General features: G+C 31.7%; 2 protein-coding genes across 5 annotated transcripts in view; one reads left to right on the top strand and one right to left on the bottom strand.

Moving 5' to 3' along the window:
* Nucleotides 1-7,205, top strand: part of qless (decaprenyl diphosphate synthase subunit 1 qless) — an 83,097-nt gene extending 75,892 nt beyond the window's left edge. For both annotated transcript variants that reach the window (XM_035361362.2, XM_035361363.2), the window contains 2 exons: nt 3,541-3,621; nt 6,660-7,205. In XM_035361362.2, the coding sequence (XP_035217253.1) occupies nt 3,541-3,621; nt 6,660-6,800 (222 nt within the window). In that variant the 3' untranslated portion in view covers nt 6,801-7,205. The remainder of the gene's footprint in view (nt 1-3,540; nt 3,622-6,659) is intronic.
* LOC118190610 (uncharacterized) overlaps nt 7,068-22,417 on the bottom strand; it is a 31,024-nt gene continuing 15,674 nt past the window's right edge. For 2 of the 3 annotated variants that reach the window (XM_035361359.2, XM_035361358.2), the window contains one exon: nt 9,519-9,857. In XM_035361359.2, the coding sequence (XP_035217250.1) occupies nt 9,722-9,857 (136 nt within the window). In that variant the 3' untranslated portion in view covers nt 9,519-9,721. Of the gene's footprint in view, nt 8,745-9,518; nt 9,858-22,417 lie in introns of those variants that run through there. The other variant, XM_035361360.2, reaches the window with a different exon arrangement.

Genomic DNA, 22,417 nt, shown 5'->3' with positions numbered 1-22,417 from the left:
AAGGCATTCGCTTTTATTATTCAGCATAGCAATAATTTTTACAGAGCAGTTTCATAAATAAGCAGTTCTGACAAAAACACATTTAACACACTAAAACAGTTAACTTTACATTCTGATTTTATAATGCATAGTTAGTTCCTGAACACAGTCTTAATCCACATAGAAGTTACTGGTCGTAGAAACTGTGAGGATAGTTAAGAATAAGTGAGCAATAAGAACATGGTTAAAAAAAATTGATGGGCTAAATTTTTTGTAAACATTCACTTAAATTATACAAATATAATATATAATCAAGCATCTTTACAAAATGTGTTTTAGTCCTATACTTTGTTCCAAATTAAATATATGCAAGTTTCATATTTTATTTCAAATAGAAGTTATAACTTGTTGGTTAGTATATGTGTCTAAGTGAAGTTTGTTCTTTCAACTTGATCTTCGTTTTTCCAAATTCAGTGCATGAATAACTGCATGTTTTGCTAAGTTTATTATAAACACAACTTCATGAGAAATCTTTTAACTACTAACAGTCTGTTTCCAAATAACAAAGTTTAATTGATAGTTTAATGAAATTTAAATGAATTAAATAAAAAAAGCTGTATTGCAATCGTGCAATCAAAAATAGCTAAAAGCTCAATTCATTACATAGATAATTATGCCATAACGATAAAATGATTGCAATTGCACTTAATTTAATTACAACTGGTAAATCTGTTATTAAACTGGCTGACTTAGAAGGGAAGAAACATTGTGTTAGAGTTAAATGCAGGTGGTCTAATACATACCAGTCCTTATTAGATAATGAACCAGATATGTTCAGTAGGTGAAAAATCCTTTTGATACCTGGTCCCATATAAATTCTGAAAATATGCGACAACAGGCTGCACCACATCAGAGATGTAATAGTGGTAATTTAACTTATCAGAGTATATTCTGAACACAGTATGGATTGGAATCTAACAGTAATCTATATCATAGTGCCAGGTACAGGTTCAGTGTGGCTAGATATCATGTAGGACTCGATTAATCTTCGCATTATCACTCTGACATGGATGTAATAATCATAATCTGTAATGTGTTGTCTTTTTAGAAATAGTATTCATCCGAATAGATACCCTTCATGTGAAATATTCTAGACATCACTACAATCATAAAAATGACTGTGTAAAAAACAATGAGTGCTTTATAAAACTACTAATGATAAAGCAGACAATGTTTAAATCATGTATGTGGGAACTCAGTAATGTGAAACACAACAGTATTATGGTGAATTGAATTATGGTGCATTAATCTTTAATTATGGTGTATGATATGGTTTACATACTTAAAATAAGCTCTATGCTTTCTCGTTCACTGGTGTAGTAGAGTTATTATGTCATACAATGGCAGGATCACCCTACAGACCTTCTCTTTGTTTAGCCAAAACAAAGAAAAATTATCTCGTGATGTAGGCAGTATCTAATTATACATGTCAAGATCGATTCTAGAGAAAATTTGTGGTGCAGTTAAATTATCCATAATAGCCATGAGCACAAAATATCTGTCTTCCTACCTACTGATGTGATGTTCCATCTTGACTCATAGATTTCATATTTACATTGCTGTCATAGCATTCCATTCTTCTTGAATCATGGCTACAATGTTTCAGAAAATTCATATTTTGAATATGGTAGTTTTTCCCTTAATCAAAGTCAGAAGCTTGTTGTGTTTTTTGATGAGGCATAATTTAAATGTATGTGTGTAGTAATGGTGACTAGATACAGTTCAGTATTTAACAGTAGCTGTCAATTCTTCCCAGAAGTTGCTGCTGCACTCTTGATTTATTTACAAGCTGTGTAGCTAATAATTTAGATAATTTCTTATCAACTATGTGTCTAAATTTTTTGTGAACTGTATATGCCTTTTCTTATTAACTTGATCTGTTTCACTTTAATGATGAGTGGTGTAGGTATGTAGAAATTTGAGTATTTATTCTGCACCTGCAGCTCACAATAAAACAATAAAAGAATACCTAAGTATCAGTGTTGAAATTATTGTTAATTTTCACATATTATTTTTAAATACATATATTTATTTTAATTTCAATATTTTTATTAAAACTGGTTTTTATGTCAGCAACAAAGTAATTTATTACTAACTAAAAACAAGGTAAAAAACTGAAAATCTAAAAATCATCAAAAAAATTATTTTTATATTATCCATTGATTTGAACATACATTTATACAGTATTTTTACTAGTTTTTTATGACCAGTAAAGGAAAATACTTGAATGTAATCAACAAGACACAACAAGAAATGGTGGTTTGTTGAATAATTTAATTAAAGGAAAGCATGGCAAGGATGCATTCATGGGATGACTTTTTAAGGGAAATTGGCTTGTATTCACATTACACATAGGGAAAGGACTGATTGCAGGTAATCTGTTATGGGGCTGAAATTATCAGGTCTAATTACTAATGTTCATTGATCCCTGTACCTTGGTTTCTCATAATTTTTATGAAAATAATTGTTCACATTTTATCTTAAAATAGGTGCTTAAATAGGCCTGATGGATCACATTTCAAAATTACCATGTCTTAGAAATTACTGTAGTAAAATACGTGTTAAAACTGACAATGCATAACAGATATAGAATGTATTAGTTGGTCATTAAGTTATTCACTCTTTTTCTTTTTAACTAGTTTTACATGAAAATAATGGAGTTTCATCTTTGGATCCTTGAAACTTTTATGAAATATTTATAGGGCATTAGATAATACAGAAATATTTATAAATTATCTAAATCTCCAACAATCTAGATTGCCTCTTTTTCCACCTAAAACACGTAAACTTCCTTATGGTTTTTGATGTTTCATTTTTTTCCATTGATTTAAATTGTATAGAAAATAATACAATATAGTATAAATTTTAACAAAATTTTAAAAGTTAGTTTAAATAAACATATGCAACATGTAAATGGAAAGTCTTTCATTAACTACCTTATAAGCCCTTCCTTTTGTTGTTTTGTTTATTTTTTTCAATCATAAATAATTGTTCATTTTTTTAAAACCAATAAAATAAATGTAATACGTTATGTCCATTCCCTCTTCATATAAAATATGTCTTAAGTATGCATCTAACTGTAAAAATTTACTTTCTATTAGGCATATCTTTATTGCAAAGATTTTAGATGTACCTTTCAATCTGAAGATAACTTTTTTGTAGAAAATAATTTTTAAAATGAAAGATAAAATGCAAAAAAATAAATAAATACATAAAATTCCTTACTGGCATTACAGCAAATAATTACTTGATCTGCAGAATAAAGACATTCCAATTAGAATTTGCAAGTTGTGTGCAAACAATGAGCTGTGTTTTCCATTTTTATTAGCTTTTGCAAAATTAAAAAAAAAAAAAGTATCTAAAATGCTGACAGTCTACAAACTTCATAAATGTGATAAGTTTTAAATAAATAGTTATTTTTATTGACCTCAATTTTTCATAATAAATTAAAAGTAAATTGAAAGTAAATCTTGCATTTTAAATTAGTCATTTATTTTTTAGTATCCAGAATTAAAACCACTGATTTTGAGAGGTTTTTCCAATCTTGGAGATGTAGAAAAGGCATATGAAGCAGTATTAAAGGTATGTTATAGAACTGTTTTTCTGCTATGAAACTTTTCATTGACTAAAAATGTCATTTTTACCATGTAAATGCTTTTTTCATTATATAAAAACCCTCAGTTCCAGAAAAAAATTCAAAAAGTAAATAGAATACCAAAATGGCATTTTTATTTTGTAGAAATTACATAAAATCAAAAGAATTTTATTGTATGAAATGTATGATATTTAACATTACAACAAAAACTCTTATGATGACAAACTCCTACAAAAGACCATAGATGAGCAATATTTCAGAGAATGTAAATAAACATCAATATCAAGCATTACCCTACATTTGTGTTTTCCCAAGATGATCACCTTTACAATTAATCAGAATCATTTGAAATTGTAAGTGGTTATCTTAGAGATGTTTCATCCACATTTTAATAAATGTACAAAGTATGCAGAGCCTAAGGTAAAATTCACGTGTGCTTTGATTGAACTGAGAATGATTCACCATTAGAAAAGATAATGAGGTTACAGTAACTGTAGATTTGGATAAAAGTGAAAAACCTTTCATCAAGTTCATGTAAGGTTTATTACCTCTGTTGCTAAATGTTTTCTTGTATTTATAGGAAGAAGCACCATTTCATGAGTATGAATATTGCTGCTCATTTTCTGTTCATAGGCAAAAAATGTTTTAACATTTGTTTAATGTTTTAAGAAATGTTTAATGTGAAGATTTTTTAAACATTTTTTATCATCGTTTTGTGTTAGAATAATTTTAAAGCATTTTATCTCCTATAAGTGTGGTCTGTATTAGAATTGATTACTACTTGAATAAAAATGGAAAAATACGTTTTCTTATTTTAATGCATGTATTATTTTCTTAATGTACTTCTTTTAATTGTAGCTCTAAACTAATGGAACATTTCTAAAATCAGAATTCTCCTGAATCCTATTCTTCATTCAAGATGAAACAGATGCATAGCAAAATTAATATGAGTCTCAAAATTATCTACAAGAGAATCCTGGTTCTTTGAATACTGAAGAGATTTGTCAATTTGAAATTTTGTTCATTATGCTGTCATAAAATTCTAAAAAATACAAAATTAAATTGATTTACTCACTTTCAGTTCACTTAGTTTTACTGTCAGTCTAATCTTATGTTAATAGTGAGAAACAATACATCTATATTTTTTCTTTCTTTCTTTTTAATTAAGAGTTGTTTGAATGTAAGACTAACTTTTTAACAAAGCATATTCAAGATTTACACACATTTCTAAAATATCAGATTCTTAAACAGATGCAAGTATTTTTTCCTTTTAAAATTTAGTTTTTGTTGAATGTTAAATCAATCATTTTGTATTGATAAGCATGAATGACTAGAAATTAAAATTCATTATTTTATTTTTACCCGATTGTACACTTTATTTTAAAGTTCTTTAGACTTTTAATCTATTTAAAGGTTTATTTCCTCGAATATAATTTTGTTTGTTTTTGAAATGAGTATTTCCAAACTTGTTTAAAGCGTACTTTATGTACTCTGAATCGATAATGGAGTGCAAGTCAGAAGTTCACAAACTTTAATTATGTCACACTTTATTTTCCTGTTGATTTATTGTGTTTAATGTGTGCAGTGTTATACCATAAGACTACATTACAGGAAGATTTTAAAGTTCTTTAGACTTTTAATCTATTTAAAGGTTTATTTCCTCGAATATAATTTTGTTTGTTTTTGAAATGAGTATTTTCAAACTTGTTTAAAGCATACTTTATGCACTCTGAATCGATAATGGAGTGCAAGTCAGAAGTTCACAAACTTTAATTATGTCACACTTTATTTTCCTGTTGATTTATTGTGTTTAATGTGTGCAGTGTTATACCATAAGACTACATTACAGGAAGAGTGGACAAAATAAGTATTTTTAGAGAAAATGCTGGAAATGACCAGTACGTTTTTCAATACATGTCCACATGGGCAACTATGTTTCTCACCATTTTGTTCAAAGTGCTAGTTGAGATATAGTATTTTTAGAGAAAATGCTGGAAATAACCAGTATGTTTTTCAATACATGTCCACATGGGCAACTATGTTTCTCACCATTTTGTTCAAAGTGCTAGTTGAGAAGATATAACAAGTGGCTGTTCTTGTGGGAGACTCATGGTTTATGATGTTCTTGTGGGAGACTCATGGTTTATGATGTTCTTGTGGGAGACTCGTGCTGCATTTAGTGTGCTTTTTTCCTAGTTCTCAGTCATTTGTTTGGTATTCCATCCTAGAACGCATATAAGCACTTAACTGAAAGTCATGCACATTTATCTGAATTACAATATTTCCCATTGTTAAGAGTCAATAATATTTCTTATTATATTTGAGAATCCTGGGACATCCGAATGAGTTTTATATATATATATGTAGGAAGTATGTTTTATGTTTGATTCAGTAATTCAATAAAATTAAATTAATATTTTAATATAGCTTTGCCATACATCAACTAAAAAAAAAAGAAACTAAAACTTGTTTCAACCAAATGTTGCTCAACCGAAGATTTTACTCACAAGATATAGAAAGCTATGAAATTAATACATATGTACATTGTGGGGGAAAAAAGAGGGGGTACTGTTCTATACCTTCCATTCTACTGGGCCTATTGACAAAATTCAAAATGCATTTTTCATGTCTCAAAAGCACTAATTTCATCAATCGTCCCAGTAGAATGGGCTATATAGAACTGCCCTCCAGGGCAATCACAAAATGATGGTATAATAAGCATTAACCATTATTTTAATAAAATCAAATAAGACAGCAGAAATTTTGTAGCCAGTAGTCATTTTTCGATATTATTGTAATGTATTAAAATAATTCCCATAAAAAGTTAATACTTTTCAAGCAATTAGGAATGTGATCTTTTCATACTATAAAAACAAATTACACCAATCGGGAAATACTGTATTCTAAGAGGTATGGTAAGGTGTAAAAAATATAATGTCCTACTTTATATTTGTGTTATAAAATGAAATTTCAAAATGTATTTGAATATAAAAAATTATGAAAATAATTTTTTTTCATTCTTTAGAGTGATGGACTTCCTCGTACAAAGCTCCTTGCAGAACAGCACTGTAATAAAGCACTGAGTCATATTTCTATATTAGCTGATTCTATTGAAAAAAGAGCTCTTGTGGCTGTGATTGAAAAAGTCCTAGAAAGAAGCAAATAATATAATAATTGGATTTCTTTTATTATTAAGCCACTGACAATGCAAGATGATCTGACTTTTAATGCAAAGTAACAGGCATTCTTTGCTGAGAGAAAAAGAGTTCACTACAATGCCTTACAGACTATGTATAAATATTTTAGACATGTTACTGTAAAGTTCTGTGATGGAATCATGGATTAAAGCCTTGCGGACTAAATCATCCCAAGACTGCCACAATTTTTTTTTTAAGTTATGTTCCTGAAATGTGTTTTAAATCACAAATGCAAGTTTAATTTAACAATAAAAATTTATTATATGTGTATATACAAAAACTGTTATTCTAAATTTTATTTTAAGATGTATATAAAAATAGCCAATCATAAACGGGTAGTTATGCTGAAAATAAATTACTCTCTTTTGTTACTAAATGAGAACTACATGAAATTTTTGTGTTTGACCAATCACCTGTAAACATGAAATGTTAAGTTAGCAAAAAAATTTTTTATAGAAAAAAATTATTCTCAATACATTCTTTGGGAATAAATTTGTTTACACCTATAATTTTTTTAACTTGATGTATTCATAGTATTTTGAGCATTGTGTAAAAAAATTCACATATTATTTTATACCATATTTTGAACATGTTTTTGCAGGATTTAAATATGATGAATGAAAAGTTTACTTACTTCATACATCTCTAAATTATATACACATAATGCTGGGGGACATTTTTATCATTTTGATTGTCTTTCAAGATAACATTCGCTTCTAACAATAGATAAGTTAACATTTACCATAGTGAATTCTAGCAATGAATATTCTTTCATTAGCTGAAAATAATTCAATTCTAAAGTAAAATAAAATGCATTTTATTCTAAAAGAGCATTACTTGAAGCATACTGTATGTAACTACTGCAATGCTTTTGTACGAAAATTAGTTCAGAGTATTTGTTATATAGAATTATATATTTCTATATATATAAAAGTCTTAAATCATGTTATTATCAAATATTTTGCAAGTGCCTTTTGATACCAAATAGGGAAAAAGCAAATTTAATTCCTGTTTATATTTTTATTCTTCACTAAATCAATTACAAGAAGTATGTGCTCTCCCTTTCTAGCTTTCATATTTAAAATATAATTTAATAAGTCTTTAAGTATTGAAATCTTTGTATTTTTTAATTAATTCATTATTGTTAATTTGCAGTTTAGAAAAGAAAATTCTTTATAATAATTATTGCATACTGTGCTTTTAAATACTATAAATGCATGTTATGTTTAAAAGTCTCACTGTAAACATATACTATTGACAAATGTCCTTTACAAACTGTTTTTTAAGATTTTTACCAGTACCATTTATTAGAAAAAATTCATCATTGAAATATATAAAAGAAAATCTTAAAATATTAAAATTTTCAAAATAGCTGCATAAAATCATGTGTGTACATTAAGATTCCTGTCAAATGTTGTTATAGTTGCCAAAATTTGTTAAACACAAATTTTTAATTTATAGATATTTTTAACCACACTTGTACAGAAGTTTTTGAGAAATGAAATTGCTTTATAATTAAAATTTATTTCCAGTGGTAAAATGTTTTAAAATAAAAATTCAGATTCTATAATTACTTGTTTTATTCTTCTAATGCAATGAAAATCTAAATATGATAATTTTAATATATTGCTGTCTAACCTGTTTTGTTAAATAATCATAATTTGATTTTTATATCTGTGTAGTCATACATATTCATTAAATATAATTTATATAAAACTATTTCCATATTTTCTTTACCTGCTTTAAAAGTTTCAATTCACAAATCTTAATAAAAATATGATTTTGTTTACAATATTATTATTACATTAGATGATCTGTACTGAATGGGTTTCAAAAAAATAACTCATCTTCAGGAGTGCAGAAACACAAGTAATAAAATCCAGTTCCTTGAAGAAATAATGCAAATTTTCTTACTGAAAATTTGAAGGAAAAAAAAAAAAGTTTTGTAAATAATAATGATGGTTACAAAAATCTGATTAGTTAACATGTTCTAAAAATGTATGCCGTTTAAATATATTAAAGTTTAAACTTTTTGTTTCTTTTTATTCTTCAGAAATATAATCAGTTTTAGAATAACAGAATGAAGTAATATTTCAGATGCATATTTTATGCATACCAAGGATTGCAATTCTATGCAAACAAACCATGATAGTTGTTTAAAAAAATATCCAGATTAATTAAAATACTGCATCCCAGAGTTGCGAGAAATTTCGAAATTGATAAATTACACAAGCAAAGGCAAACATGCACTTGTGTTTTTCTACAGTAGACCATCAGAACTATACAAAGAATTAACACGTTGAATATCTTTCTGCAGCCTTGGATTCAATTAATGGTTACAATGATAAAAAAAAATGTCTTCAGATGTGATTTATATTATAATCGTTTGGCTGTATTTTTTTTAACCTTTTTTTTTACATTTAAGTACCTTCTAATGAATAAAGTTTTTTCACTATTATCCAGCAATCAACAGCAAGAGATGTCATTTTCTCTATATAATAGCTATATCAAAAGCTATACCAAAAGAGAATCTGAAATAGCTATAGTCCAGATTACTGTGCAGTTTTCTCTTGCAATAAAAATATTAAATTTAGAATGGAAGATAGTTCATGCATACATAAAAATGTTCTATTTGTTGAAATAAGTTTAAAAAGCATGTATGTAAATAAATTAAATTACTTATTTAAGAATAAATAATTAATTTTTATTTATATACATAATTTTAAACCTGAGAATTAAAATATATTCTCGGTAGTAAAAATTCAGTATTCATTTAGGTTTTCTAAGAATTCAATGTGGAACCTGATTTTTGAAAAATAATGCTGTAAAATTTCGAAATATCACTGCACAGATATTAAGAACAAGCTTGAAGAAAAATGAGCAGCAAAAGTCATTGATAAACGTATCGCCAACATTCTGTTGCGCCCCAACCACATTTTTCACACAAGGTTGGCAAGTGGGGCCTTCGAAATTGTCTATATGCAACTGAATTTGTTCTTGGAAATGTATAGTCTTCTCCTTTATACCTGAAAAATATTTTAATATTCAAACCATCATTTAGATATTTTCTGCTTGCAAACAACATACAATAAAAGTTTAATAACTGAACACTTAGCCACTGAATTCCTAGAACTAATAAGTTGAGGGCAGAGAAAACAGTAGCAAAATAAATAAGGCTCTTAAATTATAGCTCTTGCTATGCAGCTGAAAAGGGGGGAGGAAGTCTTTTTCTGGGGGGTGAGGAGTTGGATGATAATGGACAGATGGTTATAAACCAATTCATTTCCTGGGATAATTTCAGTCAAAGCTAGGATGAAAACCTCATCACCCCCCTTAATGTAACAATTCAATTCAGTTCCTTAGTTAGTCATTTACTCATGTAAGTATATTATTCCTGAGCGATGTGATTTGTTTTAAATCGGGCATGGGCAAACTTTTTCGGTCGCGGGCCAAAAATCGAAAGAAGAAAGTTTGGCGAGCCAAGAGAAGTTTTTCTAAAATTTTAAAAACAATATACAAGTATTACAAGTTAAATATGTTAATGAGATGAATGAAATTGCGATTTCATTTTTTAAAGTTCCTTATATTGATGTTCGAAGTGAGATGTACCGATTCTAACGAACGAGGCTAAATGCTCATTCGCCAATCTACTTCTGAAATAATTCTTTCTAATTTTTACAGTTGAAAACACTTGTTCACATATATAAGATAAAGCAAACATAGCACTGATTTTCTAGGCGTGAGATATTAAATTTGGGAAACTTACTTTCGATAATATTTGTAAAACTCAAACTTTGTCATATTTAGAAACAACTACTTGAGATGATTGTTAGATTGCAAATCAATTAATTCAAGCTGCAAATATGACCTCATTGCTTCACAATTTACGTTGAAAGCCACGGTAAAAATATCCAGTTCTGTTTGAATGGCACTGAAATCTGCGTTCGAACTCAAAATGCAGTTTTTTCCAAGCCATCTTAGCTTCCTTCATCTTACTTTCCAAGCCAATTCTTAAGCTTCTCTTAATTTACTGAGGGTATTGAATTTAAACTCGGGAAATGAGACAAGTCGTTCTTAGTAGCTAGATTCCCATTTTGAAAGCTGTCTGTGCTTGCAATTTCTGTCGATTTATGTTTTGTAGAACAAAAATAGAGAAAGTAAAAATATCATCAGTCCTTTGATAAAAAGGAAGAAAAAAAAAATTTAAGTTGAAAAGGAGATGGATATATAATATATATGCTTCTTTTAATTTGCCTCTAGCCGGCAAATTAAAATTCTATCCGCGGCCCGGATATAAGCTTCCGGCCAGCCATAGTTTGCCTATCCCTGTTTGAAATAATGCAGAATTCTGTCTTTTATATTGTTACCACACAGAGTAGCAGCTTTTCTTTCTTATAACTTACTTTTATACATTAATAGATTATGGCAATGTTTCCCAAAGCTTTTAAGTTTTATGACAAACATACTATATAATTCCAATTTATCACAACCACATGCATACATTTGCTCTGAAAAAAAAATCTGATGTATACACCACATGACTTCCTTGTACGGAATATTAAATTATACGCATTTTTTCTTGCATTTCATTTAAACTTATTGGGTTGAATTAAATATACTTCGCCGACAGCGCATAAACCACAATAGAATAAATGCATTCTTTAAAATTCACTTTGTTTACCATAGCGACACTCTGGCGCTAGATTCAATTAACAGTATTATATTTCGTTCATATTATAACTCAGAATGCGAAATCGAAATCGAGTCAATGGCTAGGCAGCAATTAGTAACTAACCGCTACTTTAACCGTCTCTGTTGGTAAATTGCCCTAAGGCGTTGGTACTTAAGTTTTTAATTAAGGCGATTTACGCCGCGCCAACTAGGCGAAACTTGTCAAATTTTGTGAAATGTAGGTGGAGTGGAGGGAGATGATTGGCAGGAGCCTGTCACGTGGGTGGTCATCCACCCAAGTTCAGACTCCGAGCAAAGCAGCTTACGCGTGCAATGAGTATTGGATATATTAATAATTATCAAGTTTTGAAACAGGTTATCCAGATTGGAATAATTAAACTAATATCGCGATCTAAATGAAGACAAATGGCACAACTAAGTGCAACAGATTAGCTAAACAAAATAATTCAAATTCATCCTTGCTGTAAAACACAGATTGGGCAGTGGTAGTCACGTGGGGGTCACCCTCCCGTGAACTGTCTACAGTCAATGCATCTTGAAATAGTAGATATCACAATTCAGTGAAGTCTTGGTCTGAGAAATTAAACACTAAAGTTCTTGCACAACACTGAGGCACATGAGTTACTGAAACTATACAATATGTACAGATAGGGACGGCGGTATTTGAGCGAAGTAGCAAATGGTGAAAAACGTTTTACACTAGCAATAAATAATCAGAGCTTTGAAGATCCAGGTAACGGATCATGTCCATAAGTCTATAAAGTTTCAAAGACACTGGTAAAATGACACAATGAAGATAAAATAAAGATAATAGTACTATGTACAATATATACACATTTCACCATTTGCTGTTATGGAAGATGCCTCTTGGGCACTTTGCTGCAATTTCTATAGTAGGATCATAATTTATCAGATCACGGATATGTTCGTATTGAGAAAGTTCTATTTTAGCATATAAATTGTGGCTTGTGGTGAGAATTTGATCAGCTATGGGTCTTATTTTTAGTTCTTTATGTATCTGCAGGTTACGTACGAACCATGGGGAGTCAACAATTTGTCTGAGTATTTTGTTCTGAAAGACCTGTAGTTTGTGTCTATAAGTCTTGTACACAGTGGTCCAGATAGGCACTGCATAAAGTAGGGTGGGTCTTATTAAGCTGGTATAGATCTTCTTCTTGAGACTGATATTTAATTTAGCATTTCTTCTTATTAAAGGGTAAAGAGACATTTTAGCAGCGGTGGCTTTGCGCAAGGCATACTCCGTGTGTTCTTTGAATAACAGCTGTGAGTCGAAGACCACTTCTAGATACTTAGTACTTGAAACAATTGCTAGGGCTTGATCATTAATTTTTATATTTACATTCACAGGAGTGAACTTCCGATGACGTCTGAAAAGGAGAATTTGGCTCTTTGATGGATTTACTTTTAATTTCCGTGAATCATAATAGTGTGCTATGATATTTACTGCGCTTTCAAGTTTATCTACAGCGAGCTGAGGTTTTAGCGACTTGGTTAAAATTGCTGTGTCGTCGGCATATTTCGCTACTTTTGCATTCAAAGGAACCGGCATATCATTCGTGTAGATATTAAACAGAAGCGGTCCCAGAACGCTTCCTTGAGCCACTCCGCTTTTAATTCTTTTTCTTGAAGAGAGAGAGTCATTAATTTTTACCTGAAAGGTCCTGTTCTTAAGATAGTTTTCCATGAGCTTAATAAAACTGATGGGCAAATGAACAAGGTGCAGCTTGTAGAGGAGACCCTCATGCCACACCTTGTCAAATGCTTTTTCTAGATCTAGAAAGCAGCTGGCGATTGTGTTCTTTTTTGCGAAGGAGTCTGCAATAAATTCTGTAACGTTCAGTAGTTGGTGCACGGTACTATGACCGGCTCTAAAACCAAACTGCTCTTTACATATAATTTTCTTATCCTCTAGATGTTGAGTTAATCTCTTTTGGAGCACACGCTCAAATACCTTTCCCAAACTGGAGAGAAGGCTAATCGGACGGTAGGAGTTTAAGTCCTTTGGGTTTTTCCCCGGCTTGACAAACTTAATTATCTGCGCGTGCTTCCACTGTTGCGGAAAGTAATTGAGCCTCATACAAGCATTGACTATGTTTGTAATGAGGACTATGTAGGTTCTTGGGAGAGCTTTGAGAACCGTATTGGTGATGCTATCGTAGCCGGGAGCTTTCCTGGACTTTAAGTTGCTAATTATATTACTTATTTCTGTTGGAGAAGTTGGGTTGAAGTGATTATTACAATTTCTGTCAGCTAGGTGGTTAATGAAATTATCGACTTCTTCATCTATCTCATCATTATTAGAGGCATGATTGGTGAAAGTCTTTTCTAGATGCTGCGCATGTCATGTTCAGAATAAGCAATTCCACTACTGGTGTGGAGAGGACCAATATTTCTGTTATTAGTATTCCTTAAGGAATTTCCAATACGCCAGACTGTATTCGGAGAGAAATCCATGGAGTGTAAGAAATCGTCCCAACAATTTGATCTGTACTCTAGGAGGAGGGTCTTGATGTTCCTAATTTTTCTGTTCAGATTTCTTTTAACAGTGGGATCGCCTGTTCTTCGCCAGATTTTTGCTGTGCGGTTTTTGTCTTTTATTTTCTCAATGATGTGGTCGGGGAGCTTGTCTTTCTTATAATCTTTGAATTTGATGGAATCATCAAGGCCTTTCTTAATTTTACTATTGATGTTAGTGATAGTGTACTCAATGTTTACAATATCGGCAAGAGCCGGGTGTGCAGGTAATTGTTCCAGAGAATTATTGAATTTCTGCCAGTTTATAATTTTCTTTAAAGGCAAGGTCTTCTCAAAGCCATGGTAAGTAAATTTAACAGGGAGATGGTCAGAGGTTAATTGATTAATCACCTGTAGGAAAGGTATTTGCTGGATATTTTTTTAAATAACAATGTCGAGAACATCCGAGCTACCTGTATGATGATACTTGGTAGGTTCCGTTGGTCCAAAAATTCTAAGGTCATTCGTAAGAGCATAGCTATAAAGTTTGTTGCCATTTGTGTTATTTCTTTGAGAATTCCAGCTATGATGTTTAGAATTCAGGTCCCCTGCTATAATAACAGGGTGAGTGATATTGTTAAAAATTTGCAAGTCATTGTTGGTGAGAATGTTTCTGGGGGGATTATAAGCCGAGATGATGACAATCGGCTCATTTGTGCGCGAATGCACAACGATCGCAGTGATTTCAATGCTGCTGCTATTGGGAATATTGAACTCGTTGGCGTGCAGATGCCTTTTAATTAATATCATAGTACCGCCGCCCCTGTTATGGTCTCTGTCCGTCTTGAATGCGTTGTAACCATTGATCTTGAACTTATCATTAGTTCTGAGCCAAGTTTATTCACTAGAAACACATCAATATTATGGTGATTAAGGAAATTTGAGACTTCAACGTTCTTGTGGCGAATACCATTGGCGTTAAAAAACGCGAGGTTTAAACTGCTGGGGTCAGTGAAGTGAGTTCTTGAATTACTGTTAATGTGATTAAAATTCATAATTGATGCTTGATAAAAGTTCAAAGGCTTCCCAGCCGACTTGGAGTTTTTCCAATATTGATTTAGATTTTAAGAACCGCTCGAAGAGATTTTTTCCTTGCAAGAATAATTTCTTCAGCCAAATTATGAAATCGGAAACGGAGCCTAAGTTCTCACTTTCGACAGCTGCGTCCTGATTGGTGGATGAAGCATTCTGCTCATTAATATTTTCACTGCTATTTTGGCTTATGTTTCTTCTTGGCAGAGGTGGGAAATTTTCTAAGTTGATATCAGGGGATTATTTTTTGAAGTTTTTCTCGCTTCTTTTTCGAATTCTTTTTCTGCAATTTTTCTTTTCAAGTCATCCGGATGCATTTCGCAACCACGGTACGAACTAATGTGGGGGCCTTCGCAGAAGCAGCATTTGCCGGGTAAGTTTCTGTCTTTTGTGCATGTAGTAGTAATATGGTATGGTTTTGCCCGCATTTTAAACACCTGGGCTTGTGCTTACAGTGAGCACGACTGTGGCCATACCTCTGACAGTGGTGACACTGTTTGTGTCCTGGAGTGGGTCTGAAGGGAGTAATTTTAACAGCCAAATCTAGAATATGCGTTATGTTGTATATTTTCTTGCCTTCTATGCTGCGTTTGACTTCAACCATGAAAGTGGGTAGTTTGACAATTTCATTGTCTATTTTCTTGGTAACTTGTCTTACTGTTTTAACTGGGATGTTATTATCTATTAGTTCTTCCATTATGTCCTCGGGTTTGGTGTGAACAGATAATTTTTTGATTACAACTCTTATCGGTTTATCCTGAGAGAGAGGGAAGGTATGGTAAGGAATTTCCTTTTCGTCTAGGTATCTCGTGACTTCTCGATACTCAGTCTCCGATTTTACTTTAATGTGGATATCACCACCTTTCTGTACACATTCCATGGATATGGTAAATTGCTTAATATTATCTCTGAGGGCTTTCCAGTCCGCGACATCTGAAATGATAATCGGTGGAATTCTGTTAGCCTTTTTGTTGGGCGTAATGAAATCACCTTCATTATTAGTACTGTCTTCTTGTGAGTTTAGCGAACTAACATTTGTAGTGTCCATTTTATCATCTATTTTTAATGAAGCGTATTTATTTTTGATTGACGTCATTGAAGCGTTGCTGCTTTCACTAAGTGTGCGTTTGTGTTGTTTTTTGGGTGTAATCCATTTTTCATTATAATTATTTATTTTGCTTATTTCCTGAATAACATTTGAAACTGGTTTGGGTTGCTTTGCAGTTTGATTAAATGTCGAATCATTGCTAGTATTAACTAAAGGGATGCTACCGCAGATATTTTGCACTGCTCCTGCAGCTTGTTTAATCGCTACACACTTCTCAAGCTCTGCATATGTTTTTTGGAGCCATTGCTCCATTTCTGGGGTGATTTTCCGTAAGCCATTTCTAAGCGTGTTAAACGCTAAGTTAAACTCAGCCATAATCTGCCTACAATCCTCAATCGTGCCATGTTTAAGAATATTCTCAACAATATCGCGCTTATTAAGGACTGCTAAATCATTTATCTCATCCATATTTACCAAGTCAAGCTATCCTATCGATGTACAAGACAATGTCCATAATGAGAGCGTAGAAATCAAAAATATACTCACGAACTTGTCCAGATGAGCTACTCCAAGTACACCTCTCGAAAGGAACCAACGAAAAACACTTACTATTTATAAATAAATTTTCTTCACTTCCTAAATTTTAGAATCACACTCGTAGAGCAAAATAACAATACGAACTCAACTCAGAATGCACAAAATTTATATCATTTAAAGAAAGAATTATCTAATCGTTGCCACATGTTCTATTCAAATACTATAATAAAGCTAGAATGATGTATAAAAGAAATTAAGCAAACAAAACAAAAAACAAAGTTTTTCACAGACGATTGAGTATTTCTCATTCAATTAATTCGGTTCTCACTTCGCGAGAAGGCAAAAATACATAAAAACTCAATATCTCCACTAAAAATTACTAATTATTAAAAATTAAGTAAATCTTAAACACATATTTCCTCGAAAAAATTCCAGAAAGGATTAAGCTTGATTTAAATCGCAATAATAAATGAAGGCGTTTATCTTTGTTGTTGCGAAGTTACGTTTCTCTAGATTGGCAACAAATTCACTACTCAGCTGTTTCAAATGTAAACAAGCAGTGGCCGCCATCAAAATAGGCTTAGCGGCACTTCAACAACTTTTAAATTGTTGATAATTCTAAAAATATTGCATGCAGATTTACTAAAGGCCAAAACCCTTAACCGGAAGATAAAAACAACATAATTCAATAATTTTTAAAGAAAAAAAATGTACAATTTACAAACATATAAGAGTAAAGAAACTGAGATCACTGAGCCGGGTAACAGAGTGGATATATTTATAAATATATTTATATACGTTTGGCGCGACCGATTGAAACCAAAATACGAACCAAAAAACATCGTTAAATTGCATCTACATGTTATAGTAGTCCTATATACAAAATTTCAACGTTCTGAGGCTACTCGTTTTTGAGTTATGCGAGATACGTACGTACATACGTTCGTACAAAAAATTCGCCACAAAAAATTCTTTTCAGAATTCATTTTAAAGCAGTTTTTTTTTTTTTTTTTTAGGGAAAAGAGTCTTTTATTCTGTCCTTACGTACAGATATCACGCAAAAACATCGTTAAATTGCATTCGAAAGCGGTCAAAGTGGATATTTTTGTTGAAATATGCTGCCTGAAGCTTTTCGCGATTACAATACTTCCTTTTTACTTCGTACAAGGAAGTAAAAAGGGGGAAAGAAGATTCTAAGATAGGAGTGATAGGTTCTGCCACATTGGCTAAAACCATAATCTAAACAAAGCGAGTAAGAAAACGAAATGAAGTAGCTACAAGCAACTCTCACTGTATGAATGGCTAAAGCCCCTCACTCCCTTTTATCAGTATTAAACTGCTATTAACAGGTTACTCTGACTGTTTATCACTGTTTTTTTACACGTGCTAATAAAAACACCAAATACCACTTTGTAGGTAAACTAAAAGTTTTTCGGTCACACTATTAAAATGCTTTAACTTATTACAATTAAATTTTATGAGTTTGCAATAAGCTATTAATAACTACCTTTAAATAGCAATAATAGGCATGAGGATATGATTTCAAAGTAATTCATTCTGTATTGTTTAAATATGGATGGATAATTTGAGTGATAATAGTAAAATCAAAATTGCATTCATATGTAACAATAATAAATGTGTACACCACATGACTTCCTTGTACGGAATATTAAATTACACGTATTTTTTCTTGCATTTCATTTAAACTTATAGGATTGCATTAAATTTACTTTGTCGATAGCGCATAAACCATAATAAAATAAATGAACTCTTTAAAATTCATTATATTTGTTTACCATAGCAACACTCTGGCGCTAGGTTCACTTAACAGCATTACATCTCATTTATTTTATAACTCAGAATATAAATATAAATGCATATAAATATAATGCATATAAATTTATATCATATGAAGAATTATCTAATTGTTGCAACATTGGTCTATTCAAATACTATAATAAATCTAAAATGATGTATAAAAGAAATTAAACAAAAAAGAAAAAAAAAGAAACAGTTTTTTACAGACACTTCAGTACTCACTTCGTGACAAGACAAAAATACATAAAAACTCAGAATATCCATACTAAAAATTACGAAGTAGATCTTAAACACGTATTTCCTCAAATAAATTCCAAAATGGATTAAACATGATTTAATTCGCAATAATAAAAGAAGCCGTTATCTTTGTTGTTGGGAACTTAGTTTATCTATACTGGCAGCAAATCTCCTATTCTGCTAAGTTTCAAATGTAAAAAAACATAGCTGCTACAGTAAAAATAATCAGGCTTAGCCGCACTTAACTTTTAAATTTTTGATAATTCTAAAAATATTTCATACAGCTTTACTAAAGGCATAAAAATCTTAACCGGAAGATAAGAACAACATAGTTCAATCATTTTTAAAGCAAAAAATGCACAATTTAAAAATATATAAAACATATAAAGAAACTGAGATCACTGACCCAAGCAACAGAGTAGATATATAGATACACATATATTTATATACTTTTGGTGCGGCCGATTGCAACCAAAATAGGAAGTGTACATTTACATGTTAGAGCAGTTCTATATACAAAATTTCAACGTTCTGAGGCTACTCGTTTTTCAGTTATGCGAGATACGTACGTACGCACAGATGCTAAGAAAAATTCACTTCAGAATTCATCAGTTTCATTCAGTTTTATAATTTTGGGGAGGGAAAAGAGTCCTTTATTCTGTCCTTACGTACAGATGTCACGCAAAAAGATCATTAAATTGCATTCGATAGCGGTCAAAATGGATATTTTCCTTGTAATATGATACCCGAAATTTTTCGCGGTTACATTACTTCCTTTTTACTTCATATAAGGAAGCAAAAATGATGTTAAACATAATATAGTTTCCTCAGAAATCCTCCAACTGGTAAATAACCAGTAAAAATCGAAAATAATGTGTTATAAAAATAATTAATATAAATAATTAAAACTGAAAAAAATAGTAGACTGTCTGCTGAATAACATAATAAAACTTCTAAAGTTATTTTCTGTACTTACCAAAAAAAAAAAAAAAAAAAAAGGCATAGTAATTTATTTCATGAAGCATGATGATTTATAGCAGAAAAATGAACTGCATCAGAAATTCAAAAAATTCCGATTCCATGAAGACAATTTAAGTTCCTGAATCTCTTATTCCTCTGCATTTAAATGTTCACTTCATAATACTATCGAAAACTTAATAGGCCCACCAGTGGATGAGCGGTGAATTCGCTGAACACTGGTAGATCGGTTCGAGGTTCGAATCTCGTGAACGGGCTGGCTGCATGGGCGTTTTCTTGGTTTTCCGAATATACGAGCTAGTTCCCCTTAAAAAGTCCTCCATGAAGGCATCTGTCCTCTTTAGCAGATAGCCTCTTGCCGTAATCAAATAAACCAAAAACTTGAATAAGAATAATGAAACACATTAAACAAAAAAAAAAAAAAAATACAGAATGGATTACTATATCAATAAGCAAGATGTAAGTTACATCCTATGATTTTAAAGAGGGCACAGATTGCTATGGAGGTCATATAATGCAAATAACTTTTTTCGTCACCTTCTTTGTGATAATACTACTATAATTCTAAAGAAACAATATGAAACAGAATACGGTACAAGTCGCAGTTCAGACAATGCACCATGTCAACAAAAGTATTTACATGGCAACCTACATCACTAAAAAGTAACTTTATAAAAAATGGTGGTAAATTTATGAAAACGAGTTCATACATTTGGCAGTGCAATTCGATTTCATTAGGCATCCACGTTTTTATTTTTTGTTGCACAAAACTGTAGATGAATTCTGTATACAGAATTATTTATCTGTTGACTCCATTAAACTGCATAATATATTATTTCTCTTCTTTTAGTATATTGATGGTTTTATGAGTTCTGAATAAAAGCTTGTTTTATAAAACCTCCCCCCCCCCATCTTTTTAATGTCAATGGTTGGTTTGGTTTGGTTTGTTAAAATATGGCAAAGCACAACTAGGGCTATCTGCCTAATGGGAGGGAGCCCTTCGTGGAGGACTTTCTAAGGGAAACTGGCTCGTATATACGTTACACATAGGGAAAACCACGAAAACACCCATGCAGCCAGCCCGTTCGCGGGATTCGAACCTCGGATCGAACTACCAGTGTTCCGCTCGGCCGCTGGTGAGCCCTTTTTAATGTCAATGACACGTTATGAATCAGATTATTCTACTGAAAGATCATTTTTCAATACTCATCGCTCTTTTTAATCACTCCTCCAACAATTTTGTTACATCTAATGGTCGAAAAAAGTCTGCCATTCTGTCTTAAATTACGTTGAAACGCCATGTAAATTTTATTCAATAGATAATTTCCGCTTTATCCGATGGTGCAAATTGTAAAATTCTGAGAGTTTTACTTTGTTCATTAAACGAAGATTGGTACTAAAAATCGTTTCAAGATTAAATTTAAAAAAAATCTAAGACGAGAGCATTTCAAAACTTTTCGCAACTTATATTTGAGAATAACTGTGGATTACGGGCTATATTATAGTTGGTATCATGCTCACTGCAGGTTGCTCCTTGCCAAGGGGCCAGAGTTTGAATCTGCTTGTACATGTGTGGCTTTAATTTCTTTGTCGGGAAGGAGCACTTATATAATCCATCTATATAAAAATCCTCTTGACCGGCTGGTGAATTACGAGGGGGGAAAAATACAAACATTTTACTTCCTATTTTTGTCCTGGGCCCACCAGCGGCCGAGCGGTAAAGACGTTGAACACTGGTAGTTCGGTTCGAGGTTCGAATCCAGCGAACGGGCTGGCTTCATGGACGCTTTCGTGGTTTTCCCCGTGTGTAACGTGTATACGAGCCAGTTTTCCTTAGAAACTCCTCCACGAAGGCATCCCTCCCTTTAGGCAGATAGCCCTCGTGTGCTTTGCCGTAATTCAATAATCCAATCCAATATAAACCAATCCTATTTTGTCCGTGGTAAAAAAAGTGCTGATGATGCTACTAAAAGCCATTACTGGCCATCCCCTGCCCATGAATATAAGAAGCTTTTTTTTATTTTCTAAAATAAGTTTTATTTTTAGGCCAAAGGAGCTTTGTCTCTGAAGGGCTATTGTTTTCGTTTTGCGTTGGTTTACTGATCGTCTATCACGATCACTCAACACACATTTGTGTCCGCGTTGTGATTTAGCGGATGCGGTTTTCCCGTTTTTCCTGTACGAGTTAAAAATCTTAGATGCTGTGCCTCTTGAAGTGCACTTGTTATAATAATTATAATCTAAGGGAACATTTTAATTACCATGTTTAATGGTTTAATTTCTATGCGAATACTTAGAATTTGATTTAAAGTTCTTTGGATAGTTCTTTAGCACTTGTACTGTTGTAATTATCACTTCTGAACTTATTATGAAAATTATCTTGCTCTATAGCTGAACTAATGTTGATTGTATTGCAGATGCTTTTAACTGATGTACGGTTTTGATAATCCATATTACGGATTGAGTCCATATTACGGATTGATTCATGTAAATGAGTGGCAGCCGTAAGTGGACACTAAATGTCATAATGGTCAGGCGACGCTTTCAATCCGCAAACAAATGTACTTGTATTTCAGATGCAAAAGTGATGAAAAGGAGCCATGCTCGTCAGTTCGTTCTAAAACAGCTATGTGTCTGTCTGTACTGACTTTTGTATAGATGCGTCCGCCAGTTTCTTCTGGATCCCCATTCTATTTGCCACTATTATTA

Source organism: Stegodyphus dumicola, chromosome 12, assembly GCF_044657685.1.
Source record: "Stegodyphus dumicola isolate Sdum_Otavi_A_Nest chromosome 12, ASM4465768v1".
NCBI classification, from domain to species: domain Eukaryota; kingdom Metazoa; phylum Arthropoda; class Arachnida; order Araneae; family Eresidae; genus Stegodyphus; species Stegodyphus dumicola.
This window is presented reverse-complemented; position numbering and strand designations above follow the sequence as displayed.